Source organism: Panthera tigris, chromosome C1 (genome assembly GCF_018350195.1).
Source record: "Panthera tigris isolate Pti1 chromosome C1, P.tigris_Pti1_mat1.1, whole genome shotgun sequence".
Classification (NCBI taxonomy): Eukaryota; Metazoa; Chordata; class Mammalia; order Carnivora; family Felidae; genus Panthera; species Panthera tigris.
The window spans coordinates 48,141,580-48,159,855 of record NC_056667.1 but is presented as its reverse complement, the minus strand read 5'-3'; the positions used below and the strand labels follow the sequence as shown (position 1 = coordinate 48,159,855).

The window sequence follows — 18,276 nt, the reverse complement described above, 5'->3', positions numbered from 1 at the left end:
CGGATGCAGTATTTATCTATGTTTAAATAAATAAATGCTGACAATTTCCCAAATTTGGTGAAAGAGAGAAATTTACAAATTCAAGAAGTTTAGCAAATCCGGGAGAAGAAGGATAAATCCAAAGAACGCCATGTCTGGGCACACCATAATAAAAATCAAAGGTTAAGAGAAAATCAAGAACGTGGTAGAAGAAAAATAATATACTGTATGCATGGGACAAACAATACCAACGATGGTGGACTTCTCCTGAGAAAAAAACCGTGCCAGAATACAAGATAGTAACATCTTTAAGCACTGAAGAAAAACAAACAAAAAACCTGTCAACCACGATTATTTTTTATTTGAGGGAGACAGAGAGCACAAGTGGGGGGAGAGGGGCAGAGATAGAGAGAATCCCAACCAGGATCCCTGCTCAATGTGGAGACCGTCATGGGGCTCCATCCCATGACCCGGGGATCATGACTTAAGCCGAAATCAAGAGTTGGAGGCTCAACTGACTAAGCCACCCAGGTGCCCCAACCAAGAATTCTGTATTGAGCAAAAATATCTCTCAAGATAGAAGGTAAAATAAATCACTAAAAAAGGAAAAAAAAAAACCTATTTTTTTTTCTTTTTTGTCAGTACAGCTACAAGAAATGAATAAATGCTGAAGTGCGTTCTCCAGGATAAGGAAAATATTAGATATTTACATTTTCAGAAAGAAAAAAAAACAACGGGGATGGTAAACAGGTAGGTAAATGCAAAAGATAATGGTTGCTTCTCAGAATTTCTTTGAAATACGTATGACTTATTAGGGACTGAATTGTATCCTCCCAAAATTCTGATGTGAAGCCCCAACCTTCCATGTGACTGGAAATAGAGACTTTACGGAGGTAAATAAGGTCATACGAGGTCACACGGATAGGGCCCTAACATGAGAGAATTGCTGTCCTTATAAGAAGAGCAAGGATCACCAAAGCTCTCTCACTACATGCATGCACCTGGAAAAGGCCACGTGAGGACACAGGGAGAGGCTGCTGTCCACAAGCCAAGAAGACAGCTCTCACCAGAAACTTAATTTTCTAGCACTATGGTCAGGGACTTCTATCCACCAAACTGTAAGGAAATAAATGTCTATTGTTTAAGTCACCCAGTCTATGGTATTTTGGTATGGCACCCTGGGCAGACTAATGCGTTATTTAAAGCAAACAACAGGGGTGCCGGAGAGGTTCAGTCAGTTAAGAATCATACAGACTCTTGATTTCGGCTCAGGTCGTGATCTCACAGTTTGTGAGATTGAGCCCTGCATATGAGATCAAGCACTGCATCAGGCTCTGCATTGACAGCATGGAGCCTGCTTGGGATTCTCTCTCTCCCTCCCTTTCTGTCCCTTCCCTTGCTCACACACACACGCACTCCCTCTCTCTCTCAAAATAAATAAATAAACTTAAAAAAATAAAAATAAAGCAAACACAGCAACTACTATATTGTTGGATGTATAACATGTAGACGTCACGCATATTATGACTTATAGCATTTAAGAGTTGGGGGGGTAGCATGTAACTACACAGTTGAATGCTTTTTCTATATTGCATGAAGTTTATAATATATAATCTAAGTAGGCTGAAAAGTTCATGACGTTTATTGTATATAATTCCCAAAGACATCATTTAAAGGAATTCAAACTATCATGCCTAAAAACCAAATAGAAGAATTTAAATGGAATTCAGAAAATTGAAAGATATTTGAATAATCCAAAAGATGGCAGAAAAGGAGAGAGAAAAAACAAAAACAAAACAAAACAAAACCAGAACCACAGAAAACAAAGAGCAAAATGGAAGATCTAAATCCAACAACATTCACCTTCACGTTGAATTGTAGGTAGTTTCAATATCAGAGTAAACATCAGAGATTACAAGACTGCAGGAAAGCAAGACCCAACTATATACTGTGTATAAAAGATGCACTTTACATAGACTGGGACGGAGAAAATGGTGCTTTGACTGATGGTGCTGGGAGAGAAGGTTAAAAAAAAAATAGATGGAGAGATGTTATACATTTTGGACTTAGAATCCATAGGACCTTCTGACTGGATGTGGCCAGAGAAGGGAAGGGGGGAGTCAAGAATTCATCCCAATTTTTTTGTTTTGATAAAAATATAAATGAGGTGGTCTTTACTCAAATGAAGACAAATAATTGAGGATCAACACAGAGAATGTATCAGTTACCAGAGTTAGAAAACGGTAATTCTGAAATCCCCACCCCCGCCTCCTTGACATTGACTCTATCTTCTCTCCATTGATAGCAATGCTATCCTTCAGAAACCGTGACCTCTCTCTCTCTGCTGCACCTTTCATATCCAATCCATCAGGAAACCTCACCGTCTCTACCTTCAAAATACATCCCCAAATACGACCACGTTTTACCAGCTCCACTGCCATCACCCCCATCTCTCAGCTGGTTTACTGCAAAAGCCTCTTTGGGGTGTCACTGCTTCTGTCTCTCACACCCCCCATCCCACAGTTTATTCCCAACATAGCAGTCAGGCAGCAGTCTGAATGATCCTTTAAAAACTAAGTCATACCTGTCCTGGGCTCATAATTCTCCAGTGGCTTTCCATTTCCCTCAGAGCAAAAGCCAAAATTTTCACAGTGACCAATAATATAGTCCCAAATTACCTCGTAAACTTATTCCCTACAACTCTCATTTTGGGTCATTCTGCTCCATCTTTGTGGCCTCCTTGCTATTCCTGTAATGTCGCAGGCAGGCAATCCTCCCTCAGGACCTTTGCACTGGTTGTTCCCTTGGCCTGGTACATTCTTCCTCCAGGTTTCCAAATGGCGAATTTCCTTCCTCTCCTTGTTAAGTTTGTATGTCACATCAGTAAGGTTTACCCTGGCCACTTTTTTTTTTTTTAATTTTTTTTTTTAATGTTTATTTATTTTTGAGACAGAGAGAGACAGAGCATGAACGGGGGAGGGTCACAGAGAGAAGGAGACACAGAATCTGAAATAGGCTCCAGGCTCTGAGCTGTCAGCACAGAGCCTGACGCGGGGCTTGAACCCACGGACCGTGAGATCATGACCTGAGCTGAAGTCGGACGCTTAACCGACTGAGCCACCCAGGCGCCCCTGACCACCTTTTTTTAAAATTGCAAACTGCTCACCTGAATCCATAAGCTTACTTCCTCTTTTACTTTTAACGACTTTAACCATAAAATAAACTCTATGGCTTTCTCATTCTATGTACTGTGTATGACCCGTCTCTTCTTGTTAGAATGTAAGCTTGACAAGGGGCAGATTTTTGGAGTGGGGTGCAGAAGAAGCTATTTTCGTCACCATTTCTCGCTCAGAATGGTAACATGAACATAGGCACTCAATAAATACTGGCTGTTTAAACAAACATCACTCTAAAGAGTTTAGACTTTATCCTACAGATAACTGGAGAGGTGTCAAGAGTGACAGGGTCACATCTATGTGCTTTCAACACATAGTTGAAATTTTGTGGACTAAATGTTGTGTCCCTTCAAAATTCACACGTTGAAATCCTAACGACCAAAGCGATGGTATTGGGAGGTGGGGCCTTTGGGAGGTGATTAAGTATGAAGGTAGAGCCCTAATGAATGGGATTAATGCCTTTATAAGGGGCTGAGGAGACCAGAGTCCTCCCCTTCCACTTCTTCTTCAACCCAGAAGAGGATCCTCACCAGAACCCAACCAAGGTGCTGCCTTGATCGTGGCCTTCTGGCCTCTACAGCTGTGAGAAATAAAGTGTTGCTGTATATAAGCCACCCAGTCTATAATACCTTGTTTGAGCGGGACACACTAAGACAAAAGAATCAGAGAGGGAAGGATTAGAAGAAAGAAGGTCATCAGAGAGCTGTGCAGGAATCCAGGTGCGTATACAAAAAATACAGTGAAAGCATGGGTGGGAGGGAACACAGAAGAGTTTATTTATCCAGGGTAGGTCTTTGTATCCACGAAGTCATTTCAATTAGCCAATGTGAAATGCTGGGGACATACCTAAGTCTATACACAGAATCTGTCAATACTGATACACATAACATTTTTTCTCTCATGGTCCTACAAAGCCTGTCAACTGTATTTGCTTCAATATACTTGAAAAGAAAGTCCTACTAACTCACAGTAATTGCTTCTCAAGGGACTATATAAGACAAGTGTAGGAAAAACTCAAAAATGTAGCTCCACAAAAGTCAGGTCCGGTTCTGGAGAGATCTGGGGCTTCTGGTAGCCCACTTGGGTTTGAATCAAAGCTTCCCCACTTACAACTATTAAGGCCATGATCAAGTTACCTCATTGTTCTGAACCGTAAAACTGACCTAATAACACTGGCCACACAGACAGGGTGGGTTGATCAGAAAGGGCCTGAAGGTGTTTGTCACATAGCAGATACTCCCAGTAGGCTGCAGGGGTAGCACAATCTATGTGCTACACTAACTAATAATTATCAGGTCTCTATCCAGCCTTCCCATTAGATGATAAGCTACTGGAGGACAGGAATCGTGTGACTGTATTCTTGCTTGGCCCAGTGTGATCACTGCAACATAATGGAAGGGGTGAAATCACTATCTCCATCCATGCACCCCATGCACCCACGCTGCAAGGTCTTTGTACACCCACTTATGGAAGACTGACTGACTTCCTGAGGCTAGGGCCAGGCTGACTAGCACTGGGGATAAGGCAGGGGACAGAGAGGCTTCCCAAATGCCAGAATTCTGGGCACACAACGTCTTGCTACATGGTGACCCTGGAGCTTAAGTTCATAAATTTAAATTCTAGGTTCAAACAATTCAAAGGTAACCCTCTCCCAAGCCTACCTGTCCCAGAAAGCCAAAGCCACAAATTTGACTTTGCCTCCCTCACTCTACACCTCCCCCAATGAAAATGACTCCAAGTGAGACAGACAAGAGTGTTTGGAGAGAGGGATGGCCACGGTCCAGCTGGAAACCAGTTTCAGCATCTGGTGACTGCACGGGTTGGTGTTCTATGAAAAAGGTCTGGACGAAAAGCAATATTTTTTGCACAACTATTTTGGAGAGAGTATTGACAAGCACGAGGCAATCCCTGATGGGTGCCCAATTGATGCCACTAAAATCAATCATCCACAGGATGGAGGCATGTGCCCTTCTAAAAGGAAATGAGTATGAGTGGCACAAGTTTGAAATGAGTGGAAAATGAATGCAAGTCTCAGTCGAATGAAACTATAAGAGGTACAAAGCCAGAAGAAATCCTATTCTATTTTTTTTTCTTCATGCTGAAGTTAACCAGATGGAGTTTGTTTTGTTTTGTTTTGTTTTGTTTTCCAGTAGCAATCTATTCACATGCTTGGAATGAAGGATTTGCTTTGGGATAGATGATCTTTTCTTTTTCTTTCTTTTTTTTTTTTTTTTTTTAATTATAAAAATGAGACAAAATAGCTTCCCACCCTGCAAATCTAGAGATTAGGTAGTTTTTTGTTTCTTTTTTTTTTTTTTTTTCTTTTCCTTCTCTTTCTCCTCCTTCCCTTCCCTCTTCCTCTCCTTTCTCTCCTCTTCTGCTTCATGTGGTTATGTTTGTGACTGCATGTTTAGAATGTACTTTGGACAATGCAATAACGGAACAGACGCAGCATGTCAGAGATGTGCATTTGAGACAAAGAACATAAAAAAATGTAACTTCCTCCCTGCAGTGTTCTCTAGGAAACCAATGTGTTGTAAAACCAGAGGTCAGAGTTCACAACAGAATTGAGGAGAATAAGTAAAAGGAAAGGAAGGCAAAGAAGCCACAGAAAAAGGCCACTGATGGTGCACTAGGAATCTCCCGGGGCTGTACCTTGCTACCCAGTTTTTCTTCTTCATCGGAAAAATATGGACAACAACTGTACCTATTTGACAGGAGTTTCGAGAGAATTAAATGAGATGTATATGCAAAGCTCTTGGCACTGAGACTGGGAAATAAGCCTTAAAAATGAATGGCAGGCATTGTGATGATTATGAATATCATGCAAGGAGTTAACAAGATTATATATATAAGTCCTGTCCACAGAAAAAGATACTCAATTAAATGTGATTTTTATTATTACTATCATTATTATTCTTATTTTATCTATTTTATAGGTTGTTTCTGTCTCTTTGCTTGTCTTCTCTGGACTGATGCTTTGGGTGATCTGTTCTGTTCTTGACTCAGATTTTGTCCCATCATGTGAGCATTTAGATTTCCTAAGATTTTGCTGTCTATAACCCATAGGTTAGTCTACGGCCAATAAAACTATAGAAGTAGAATTGCCCAAAGTGGAACTCCGAACGCAGCTTGATTGGCTGATGGCACAAAATCAACTAACTACAGAAGGGCCAACAATTTCCATGACTCCCGTCGAAAGTCAGAGTAGACTATTATGAAGATTTTATTAATGGCGAAAAAGAGGTCACATTTTTTATTTAAATTCAGGGCTCATGAAACAAGCGGAACCAATTCTTATCCACAAAGATATGTCATAATGTTTGGGAAAAGATGGCTTATATCCATAGCAACAGAGCAAACTTTGAGCCAAATACTGGGAAGAGTGTTTCCAGACTGACACAGATGTTCAATTTGCATATTAAGTCTCTGAAAACCTGTTGATGGACAGCTGCACGAACAATGCATCCTGCACAAAGAGTTGGTTTACTGGATCATGATCCTTGTTAAAAAAAAAACACAAAGTCTCTGGATTGTGTGATCCAGGAGTTCTGGGTCTGCGAAGGGTGATTATACTATGACGCAGGGTTGAAAAGGGCTATATTTCAGTAATGGATTTTCAATGTGTCACAGAGAAGAACGGATATCCAGGTTGAGAGTTGTGTAAACACATGACACTAGTTAAAATAGGAGAATGAAAAGCCTGAGTCCCATGGCACCTTCAGACAGTGGTGTCATCTCAACTTCTCTAGCATGGGGTTATTAAGACCAATCAGATGTTATGTTATAGTCACTAAGGTTCCCTACTAGACAGTGAGCTCCTCAAAAGCAGGGCCTGATGAAGGCCTAATCCATTTAATTCCTCCAGAACATGTGCTTTGAATCTAGCCATCCATCTATGCTTCCATGGACGGTGAAAGAGAACCTGAGGCAGCTAAGTATAAAATAGCAATATACTAAGAAATGGAAACTAATGGTGATTTGCATCCATAGCCAGCTTTGGATCAGACCACTATAACTCTGCTGAACATTTGGAGAGTCGGTATCGGAATCAGGCCATAAACAGATGATTTCAGTGTAACACAGTAAATGTGAGGTTGGCTGAGCCTAGGTCTCATTTTCCCTTGCCTTCCACATGTAATCTCCCTGAAGGCCCACTGACCTCTCCTGACCTGAGTTCTCAGTCATCATTGCCACTGTCCTCATTCAAGCCCGCAAGGCTTTCTGTCTGTGGACTAACCTACTAAAATCATCTCCCCACCTTCAGCCACGTGTCCTCAGGCCTTCTTCCTCACGGCTGCTAGCTGGAGTCTGGACAACTGAGATCTGAACATATGCATCCGCTCTGCCAAACTTTTGCTGGTTCCCCTTGGTCCACCAGACAAATATCGGCTCCCGAGCATGTTCTACAGGGACTTCTTATGATGTGGTCCCTGCCCAGCTCTCTAACTTTTATCCTAAGTCATTCTTCTAAGAACAGTTTATGTCACAATTTAAACGCTGGACTATGTGCTATTACCTCAAGTAGGCCTTGTTATTTTTAACTCCCATATCTTTGGTCCTATGCCAGTTCTGCTTAAAAGAGTAGCCCTACCCTTCTTTGCCTGGTTTGTCCCTATTTACCTTTTAAGACTCAGCACAAATGCTTTCTCCCCCTCAAAGAGTTAGCTCTTTAACCTAGCTTTAGGTCAACTCTGCTTTGCACCTCTGGTATAGTATTCATGTCACTTTTATGCATCTTCTATCTTCCCTATTAGACAACCCCACAAATTCATCAAATTTATTAAGCACCTTCTATGAAGGAGGCACTGAGCTTGACGCAAAGACAAGTATGATACGGACTTTGCCTTTAAGGAGCTCATAGATTTCTGGAAATGACAGATTAGTAAACCAATAATAATAGAATACTATAAGTAGAGTCATGTCTTAAAAGACAACTAAAATTATCCAGGTGGTAAAGAACTCTCTGAGCAGAGAAAGAAACACATCCAAAGGCACAGAGGAGTAGAATAACATAAGCCATGGGGAAGTTGTGGGTAAGGCAATCTAGCCTTAGTGACAAGTACCTGTGTGGGACTGGAAGGGCTGGACCATGAAAGATGCGATGTGCCCAGAAAACTATCTGAATGAGGTCCCCAAGGCTATGGAGAACCACTGAAGGATTCTGGCTGGAGAGCAACATGGTCCTTTTTACAGAGTAGAGTATCACTCTCACGGACGTGAGAAAAAAAAAGGGATTTTTGCATGAAAGGTAGGTGTCAAGATGCGTTAGTCACCAGTGCCTGGACCAACATTTATTCCTTTGGCAAATGCATGCTGCATATGCACCATATGTTAGGCTGTGCTCTAAAAGAAAGCTAATTCTTCTGATTTAGGAGCCTGCAAATTTTATATATGGGGTAAATGGGGAGGGTGACAAAATGGACTAGTCAAGGCTATGAAAACATTTAAGCCCGTATTGAGAAAAGGTCAACTTACCAATTTTCCAGTAACGCTCTGACCACCTTCATTCAGCCAGAACCCAGGGACCATGGCTGAGAAATAAGGGCCCCAGACACCTGGTACAAAAATTGGGTCTTTGCTGATCTGAAAAGAAAGAGGCAAAGTATGTGAAAATAATTGACGCTCAGGGCTAGAAGAAGCCTTATCCTCCTCCCATCTGATGTTTCTGTGACCATGTGATTCAACTTCTTATTAAATACCTTCTTTGGTAAGAAAGTCATTCCTTCCAAAGGAAGGGCATGGCTTCATCTTTGGATGAAGGTCTTCCTGTTACATTCATTTAAGATGTCGGAGTAGCAAAAGATCATTTTGGAAAGAAACTGGTAGGACATTTCCTTGCTGGCTCCCTCTCTGTGGTAGACTGATTGCAAAAATGTCCCCCACTCTACCCCTCCCTGTGTCCATTTCCTCTGCAATGTGACTTTACAACTCCTCTCACTGACAGGTGGAGTCCCCACCCATGGAATCTAGGTCAGCTTCGTGACTTGTCCCGGCCAACACAATGAGATGGAAGTCATACCACCAGTCTTCTAGACTTAGGTCTCAAGAGGACTGTGTGCTTCTACTCTCCCTCTTGGTTCTCAACCTTTGCAAAGAGAAGAGCCCAGACTAACCTGCTGGATGGAAGGACATGCAACAGAACTGAAGCAACCCAAATGTAGCAGGTGTATCTCAGATATAAGAGACAGCCCAAACAAGATCAGTAGATCACCCTAGTCAACCAGCACTAACAAGCCCAGATCACCACAATCACCCAGCTAATTGATAGACTTGTGAACAAAAACACATGTCTTATATGTCACTAACATTTTGTGTTTGTCACCTAGCATTTCTGTGGTAATAGGTAAGTGACACATTCCCTTCCTTCTCCAACTACTTACTAGTCAACTAATAGCATGCCATCTCCCCCTCTTGGGTGCTGGGGACAAAGAGATGAATCACACAGAGTTCTTATCTTCAGGAATCTACCAATCTAGAGGGGAGTTCCACAGGTAAATAGACAAATAGGATGCAGTGTGGTCCACGGGATGGTAAAGACAATACATAGAATGTTATGGGGGACAGAGCAGCCCAGGAGTGAATGGTCTTAGGGAATAGGACATAGCTCAGACGAGCAGGACTGAGGCAGGCATTCTAGGTCAAGGGAAGGGCTTGAACAAAGCCATGTAGGTGAGGGAGAGGTGTTCTTAGGACTCAAGACACCGCAGCAGTGTGTTTGTAGCAGACTACAGAAGTCCTTTCAGGTATTAGGAGAATACATCAAGACATGAACCTGGACGGACGAGGAAGGACCACATGTTCACTCATTTGGAATGGTGCGTGTTTCTCATCCATCTAGTAGGGACGCGTGTTGAAGTCATATTTCTGGTTGTGGAGAAGTGTAGGGGAGGGTGGGGAGGGAAAGGGAGGGAGGCATGTCAGATCTACTCCCACATGTCTTCTGGATAGGCAGCAAATCCATTCATTCATTTATCCTACAAATATTTATTCAGCCCTTATTATGTGTTGGTACTATGTCTCATCCTGGGGATATAGAAATGAACTGAATATTCATGATTTCTGCCCTCATGAAATTTTTAGTCCAGCATTTTAGCACATGGACAAACATTATTTGTCTTGACCCCAACTGTTCCAGTTGCCTTTTCACTAAACTAGTGAGTCCTCAAATCAGGATTTCCGAAGCTCCAACAGGAAGGAGGTGAGGCAAGGTAAGGGAACTACAAAACACTGTCAACTCTAAATTGTGTGAAATCAAGATAATTTATAAAAAGGGACATTTAACACCTAAAAAAGAAAGAATAATGTCAGGGGAAAAAGACAGACTTTTGCAAGAAAAGTCAGTTTGGCTTACATTGACATACTTCTTTCCTTACTGGTATAACAGATGTTTCCTGAACTCCCACTGTGATCCAAGTCTGTGCCAGGCACTGGCAATGAATGTTAAACAAAACAGCACAGCCCCTGCCCTCAGACAGATTACAGCAAGCAATCATTCAAGTTTGGCCAGGAATCTCTTGGTTTAGTACCAAGAAGGCCTTGCGTCCTAGAAAACCCTTCCGTCCTAGGCAAAAGAGATAAATCACTGGGCAGCCTCAGAAAAATATTAATCAGACCACCACACAGATGTGTAATTATAAAGCGTGATATGTAAATGAATGAAAATCAAAAGGTCTGATAAGAGCAAATAAGTGAGGTACCTAATCCAGTCTATGGGTCAGGGAAGGCTTTCTTAGGAGGTAACATCAGAATTACGAAGTAAAACATATATAGAAGTTATTTAGTAGGTGTGAAGGTATGTGTGTGAGTAGGAGTGTGTGTATGTGTGCTTTTGTGTATGTGTGTACGATACAGAGAGTGTTCCAGCCGGAAGGAGCACACACCATACGATCTTCATTTTTGTCACTTGGTCTTTGCCCGTGAACATTTATCACGTGCCGGGCCTAGAAACTACTCCCTAAACTGCATCCCAGAGTGGCTTTGGGGTGAATAAGATAGCTCATGTTCACAACCATTAAGAACCCAGTGTTTGACAGGTAGATGGATAACAACCAAAGTCAAATCATCTCTTTTCCTGCCCAGCACCCCTTCCCTTCCAGGACTCTTAGCCCCATTTGATAGATAAGTCTCAGAGAGGCTGTATAAGATACCCACAGTCACTCAGTTAGTAACTGTCCAAGGTGGGATTTGAACCCAGGCAGATGCCGGCCTCAAACCAGATGGCAGGCTTTATTTGTAACTTGTAGTACATACTCTGCTTTGGAAGGTTACTCATCACACCCCACCTCCACCCTGTCTCAAAATTTAAACCTGCTCCTGAGTCAGCCATAGCAGAGCTCCATTGGAAGAGTGTGGTTCTGCGGCTCCGAAATGTCAGGTGAAGGCTTTGCCTGGCTCTGCCCACGTATAAAGCTTTGAGCCGACTCCTGCTCATGCTCACTCGTTTGAAATGGCAAATGCTTCTCATCAGACATCTGAGTGAAGCGAGGAAACCAAGACAGAAATATGTTCCCCAGAGCATTTCCAATCACTTCCAAGCCCTGTGCTCTTGGAGAAAACAAGTAATAGTTTGTTTTGAGAGAGAGAGAGAACGCGCATTTGTATATGTCTGTGTGCTTTAATCCTTTGCAATGAACCTAAATATTTAAAAATATTTTTGTGAAAGCTCTTACCCATGCTGTGGGCTATCCTGGAGGCTGCTCTGTTACCCAAAGGAGGGAGTTCATTTTACTCCACTGGTAACAACTGTCTGTGCAGGACGCTGACTTCCTAGTAATCGTGGTGTTGTTGGCAACAACAGCTAAGATGGACTGGCTACTTACCAAAGGCCTTACTCCAAGCATATTATAGGAATTAAATCACTTAACCCTCATGAAAACCCTAAGGGAAGATTCCATCATTATTCCTATTGTCTAGATGTGTAAACTAAGGCTGAGAGAGTTCAATTACGTGTCCAAGGTTGTAAAAAACTGCCAAGGAGTCAGGCACCACACTCTACAGGTTCCATAGTTGTCTCTGCCAAAGTGTTGTCTTAGTTTTAGGCTACCTTTGCTTCTTGGAATCCTTCTTTGCCTCTCGAAGGCAGAAAGCAAGGGCCATCACAGTCAATACAGACTCATTCAAATGGAACAAACCTTTTGGTTTTGCTGACAAATAAGTTAGGGAATCTGCATTTCCAAAAGCTTTTGATAAATTTTCTCCAATACACTTGTGAAGAGAAGAACACATGGGTTGAGTCAAATACCTATCTTCATTCTATTCCCAACTGCCATATTCCAGCCAGGTGATCTTACACAAGGACATAAATGGGCCTCAGCCTCAATTCAAAAATGGAAGGATCAGGGCACCTCGGTGGCTCAGTCGATTAAGCTTCTGACTCTTGATTTCAGCTCAGATCTTGTGGTTTGGGAGTCTAAGCCCCGTGCTGTCAGCACAGAGCCTGCTTAAGATTCTCCCCCTCTCTCTGCCTCTTTCTTTCTCCCTCTCAAAAATAAACATTTAACAAAATGGGAGGATTAAGGGGCACCTGACTGGTTCAGTCAGTGGAGCGTGTGACTCTTGATCTCAGGGTCGTGAGTTTGGGCCCCATGTTGGATAACAGAGATTACTTAAAAGAAAAGAGAAAAAGAAAATATATGGTTATACAAAAATGGGAGTATCGATGTGAATGTTGAAAGACTTCTGTGAAGATGAAATAAGTTATCACCTACCAAGACCTTATTATATGTTAAATACCAAATAGACATTAGTTCTCCTTGAAACGAAGTTTGTATGAGAGAACAGTCAGGTGACAGAGTTGAATGACCACAACCAAAAGTAATTATGATCATGTAAGAAGGTCTCTAGATTTGTCCATGGCCTGATTTAGCCAATATTGTTAACACTGAAGTAGAAAGTGATACAGAAGTAAAGCTTATCATGTTTTCAGATGGTGTTAACTTGGGAGGATTGCTTAGAATGGGGCATGTCCAAATCAAGATTCAAGATTACTTCAAAGAGCTAGAACATTAAGCAAAATACAAGAAACTAGTTGACATTTATTTAATTGTATAAATATTTGCACTTAGAAGGTACTGGAAATATTCTCATATTCTTTTTAATGGGTGGTGGTATATGAGTATTCCATGTGGTATTGTTTAAACAGTACACAGACCCTTGCTATATTCTTAAATTGTGTGTGCTATCAATAAAGTTAAAGAAGCCCACAATGAGACAAAACATTTGGTTGCACACCATACACCAGGCACTGAGATCAGCATCGAGGCTATTAAAGTAACAAAGTAAATGGTAATAACACAAATAATTAATAATAAGGCATGGCTCCTTTCCTCAAAGAGCTCCTAGTCTGACCAGGCAGACAAGAGGCAGAAATTCAGAAATTACAACAAATCATGCTAAGCCCCACAGTAAGAGAGGGAAGGAGGGGTAGGAACCCAAGCTGTAGTCTTTCCATAGGTGGCCACACGGAGCGAGGCCTTGAAGGAGGAGTAAGTGTTTCCCTAAGTAAAGAAGGAGGGCATGCCAGGCAGAAAGGACTGTGTGGGCTAGGGGCACACTCATGAAGCTGCACAAGCATTCTGGTTTTCATGAGGGCTTAAAGTTCTGAATTTTACTTTAAATAAAAGGTCATAAAGTTTGAAGGACAGGTATATTTCTGCATTTATATGTCCTAATGCTTGTGAAAAATTCAATTTTGAAAAAGCTGTGGCTTTTTAAAAGGAAAAAAGCCTCAAACAACCCTCTAAGTCAAGCAACGAGAGTAAGAAATAACGCAGAAATAAGGATAATAATAAGAAATACTAAAATGGTAATCGCTAACAGTTACTGTGGGCTTCAGAAGATGCCAAATACTCTTCTAGGCTCTTTATAAATTCTATCACATAATACTTGTGACATCCCAATGAGATAGGTCCTATTATACTTACCCCACAAACGAGGAAATCTAAGTTGAAGGAAATCAGATAGATAGTATATAAAAGGGTAACTTCAGATCCAAACAAGATCCAAGCTATGGACTACCAACTTCTTTTCCTCTGCCGACTTTATTTTCCTCGTCTATAAAGTAGTTAGATTGGACTAGAATATTTAATATCTCCTTTGTCTTTGAGATTATCTAAGATTCCAAGAAGCGGAGTCATTCTTCTCCAGCTGGCCAATCAGAATTCTCCAGCAAGCTCTTTCAACACAGACTCTGCTCTGTGGCTCAGAGGATCAAACTGGGTGGTCTCGAGGGGCTTCTCTTAACTACCGACTTTGCTTTGCCACCTCTGTGACCCGTGGCCAGGATTATAAGGGGCATTTGTTGACTGTCAACTTCATGGGTTGTATATAATGGCTACCATCTATAATTATAATCTTTTATATTTGCTGAGCACATATTCAGCAAGTATTTATTGAATACACACTGAATTCAAACTATTGTTTCCAACACGAATAGATACGGAAAGATGGGCATCAGAGCCTCTTGAGGTTTGCAATCTAGGAGGAGCCAGAGCACAGGATGGGCTGGGTGTCAGTCAGGTATCAAGTGATTTGTAAGTTTCTATTTGTATTCAGTCTTGCAATGACCCTGATAGTATACGGAGTCAAATATGCACAGCCCATTTTATAGCTGAAGACAAAGGCATGCAGAGGGTAGGCAAACTACCCAGGATCACAAGGATCTGAAATGGTGCAGCAGGGATTAGAAGCCTCTCTCCATTTGTTCCTGCCTCTTTTCATGTCTGTGCCCAAGCTGGCTCCGTTAGTGGATGCCACTGGCTGAGTTTCATCTAAGGCCGCGCTGCTGTCAGCTGAGTTTCCCTTCGGTGCTAAAGCCCGAGCGCCTGCTCACACCTCTTTCTGGGAGAGATGACTGGGCTCAGGGCAGGGAGCTACTGCAGCAATTTCCGTTCCGCCTTGCCCCCACCCCATCATCCCCGAGGTTGGCCTAAACCTCTGGCAGGGGCAGCAGGCAGGCTCCAGGCGCCAGTGGTCCTGAGAGGGAACAGGAGGTTTTGTTTTGAGTGCCTCCAGCCAGGTTGGGAATTTTAGAGGGTAGCCGCAGGCATGTGTGGGACTGAGTATTTCCGTGGTGGCTCATCTCTCCCTCCAAATGGACTGTGCTATCGTCTTACTAGAAAAAAAAAAATTATACACATTCCAGCCAACTCCCAGCTCACTACACAGTGCAAAAAAGAGCAGAGAGAATTTGGTTTTTGAATAGGGCTCTTAGCATTGACCTCTATTTTTGCACTTCTCAGATGAAACTGTAGTGAGTTACTTGCTTCTCCTATGAAATAGTGAGGAACCACATCTTCTCTCAAAAGGCAGTGAACACGGTTTAGTAATGTCAGCAGAGACCTTGGAGTCAGACAAACCTCAGTTTCAATTGTGGTTGGGTTGTTTATTAGCCATGTTCCTTTAAATCTCTCTGGGACTCAGTTTCCTCATCTATAAATGGGGATAATCTCACCTCCCACAGAGTTTTGTGTGAGTCCTAAGTGGTATAATGTGCTTAAAAATCTTAGGACGTGATATCCCCTCAAGGAATGTGAAATAACAGATGGTTTAATTCCACTCCTTTTTGGGACAGTGGGAAGATCTGGAATACAAAGTCCTGGGTTGGAGTCTAGGCTTTGCCCCTTCTTCGTGCTGTCCCTTGGGAAGGTTCTCCTTGCTCTTCCTTCCTGCATTTACTCCTCTTTGCTTGTCTCACTTGCCACATCTCATGGGGGCAGCCCATCCATTCCCACATGTGCACTGACAACTTTTGTGCTGTTGAGTCCCAAATTTTCGTCCCAAACTCAGGCCCTATTATAAACATCCTTTAGAAGTGCCCCGTGACATAGGAGAGCTTTCTGACCTGGCTTTTATCTACAAGTCTGGTCTAATCACACATGGTACATCTCCTCATCCTTTGCCCCATTATTTTTACTCCAATGAGCCCATCACAGCCCAGAAATCCCCACGTACACCACCTTCTTTCTCATCTGTATGTCTTCATAATTTCTCTTCTCTCTAAAAGGCATTTCTTCTGACTTCCCCCTAACCCTTCCATGTCCTTTTATAGAACTTAGCTCAATATCATCTGCTCTGGGAAGCTTCTCTAAACTCTGACTGGGTTATTAGCTGCTTCTTCCAGCATCTTCCTTAACCTTCTGTCCTTCTATACTGTAGATTATTTTGACATATATGTCTAAGTGTGTATACCTACATCCGTAAGTCATACGTAATTGGATTACATAATTAAGTAATGCATACTTAACATGCTATGTGCATATAATATGCTTTGTAAACCAAACCATACAAATGCAGCACATGGCTAAAGTTATTAACAACGTCGCAGATACTCACAGCTGTAATTCACCTGTAAGCGGCACAAAGTTAACAAAGCTTCAGGCTTGCCAAATCTCCCTTTGCTATATTTGGAGGTTTCTGAAAGGTTAAGAGTCCTCCAGTATAGAGCATGCCCTTCCTAGAAATCCAATCCCTTTATTTCAGTTTGAGCAAAACAAGAACACATGAAAACCTGCCTACAGATACCTCCTGGGGCTTAGCAGTTGAGCAGGCGGGGAGGGCACTGAATGGGTTTGTCACCCAACCAAACAGTCCCCAAATCTGGGATGGAGGGAGGCAGCCAAATGTTGCTTGCAATGTCCTGAGTTATTTGCAAAGTATTTTGGACTCCTTAAACCCTGAATTCCTTATTCTTCATCATTCTGAAACCCATATGTGATCACAAGAGAAATTTAATCCATATGTTTCTCATTCACATACACTTAAAACACACCCAAAGTTGCTTTGCAAGAGACTGAATGACCAAGAAAACTTTGAGGCAGTCCTAAAATTTCCCCCAATTTTCTCTCTCTTGCAGATAAGAAGCCACACTTGGCCTCCTCTCTACAGATGCTTGACTGGCTCCAGTGAGCTCAGACCGGCTCTCAGCTTTGAAAGTTCCAAGAGCTGTATGACCCCAAAGATACAAAATCATAGTTTGCGTCTTTTCACAGCCTAAACAATCTGCAGTGAGTAAACAGTTATCGGTCTCTTCTGTGGATCCTGTGAGTAAGGGAGGAGGGGCTGGTGATGTGAGTGGGGGAAGGGGAGGCAGCTAATGAGAGGAGAGAGGGCGCCCTTTCTGCGTGGTGGTCACCAGATGTTCCAGGTCACATGGTGAGCTGGACCCTCCGAGTCAGAACCCTATCTTCTACTTCTGTCACATCCCCAGGAGTGAGCAGAGGACTAACTGAGTGCTTCTCCAATATGACCCAGCCGATGCCTCCCTTTGATTCTAAACTAGCTGTTTAGGAAAAGCAGCTCTCCCTTACAGAGTTCAGTAAAAAATTGCCTCAGGCAGCCTTACAGCCGAGGCCGGTCAGCAGGTGCACACGAGCATGACACAGCCTTTTCTCTGTAACAAGCACACGGCACCCCAACACACAGAGTCTCGGTCAGGTATCCTCTGACTTCCGACTGCTAAGTTGTGGGCACTTTCTCTTCCTGCCCTGCTCCTGCTCAGCTTCTGAGTTTCCCTTGTTACGACTTTTGCTTTGATACCAGTGTATAGTCTCACATGTTGTCTCATAAGTCTGACCCCGGGTGTAGAGATTGTCCGGTGTGGCTCTGAATGTTTAGTCCTAACTTGTTGTATGACTTTGGTCCTTGGGGTGTTCCTCTGAAAAGTGGGGCAAACAGGACCTCTTTTATAGACCCGTAAAGACTAAATGTGGCACAATCTATTATAGGCCTTGGTACAGTGCCTGGTACATTCAGTGACCCAGGGAAATGGAGCCTGTATTAATATCATCACCTCCATACTGGCCAAGGTGTACTTCTTATTTATGGAGTGGATTACATGCAGGCATTTAACTTTAAAAAGCAAGATCTGACACCATCTTGACTGGAAATCTAAAGTAGGGTACAGGGTTTGCACGGGCTGTAGAGAAGGAGCAAGATAGGAATCAACACGATCACTCAGGTGCATTAACTTCTACTGGCAAGATCTGTCATTGGGCGTAAGCACAACTGAGAGGTACCTGTTAACAGGGTAAGGTGTAAAGGCAAAGAGAATCCTGGCTGAATTATAGCAGGGCCTCTTTTGAAAAAAGTCAGCATTTCTGGGCAGATGCATCAATCATTG

The 18,276-nt window shown here is 42.5% G+C and overlaps 1 protein-coding gene across 10 annotated transcripts in view; it reads right to left on the bottom strand.

The window, feature by feature from the left end:
- Nucleotides 1-18,276, bottom strand: part of FGGY (FGGY carbohydrate kinase domain containing) — a 417,204-nt gene that overhangs the window by 132,083 nt on the left and 266,845 nt on the right. For all 10 annotated transcript variants that reach the window (XM_042997390.1, XM_042997395.1, XM_042997396.1 and 7 more), the window contains one exon: nucleotides 8,634-8,741. In XM_042997390.1, coding sequence (XP_042853324.1) covers nucleotides 8,634-8,741 — 108 coding nt within the window. The remainder of the gene's footprint in view (nucleotides 1-8,633; nucleotides 8,742-18,276) is intronic.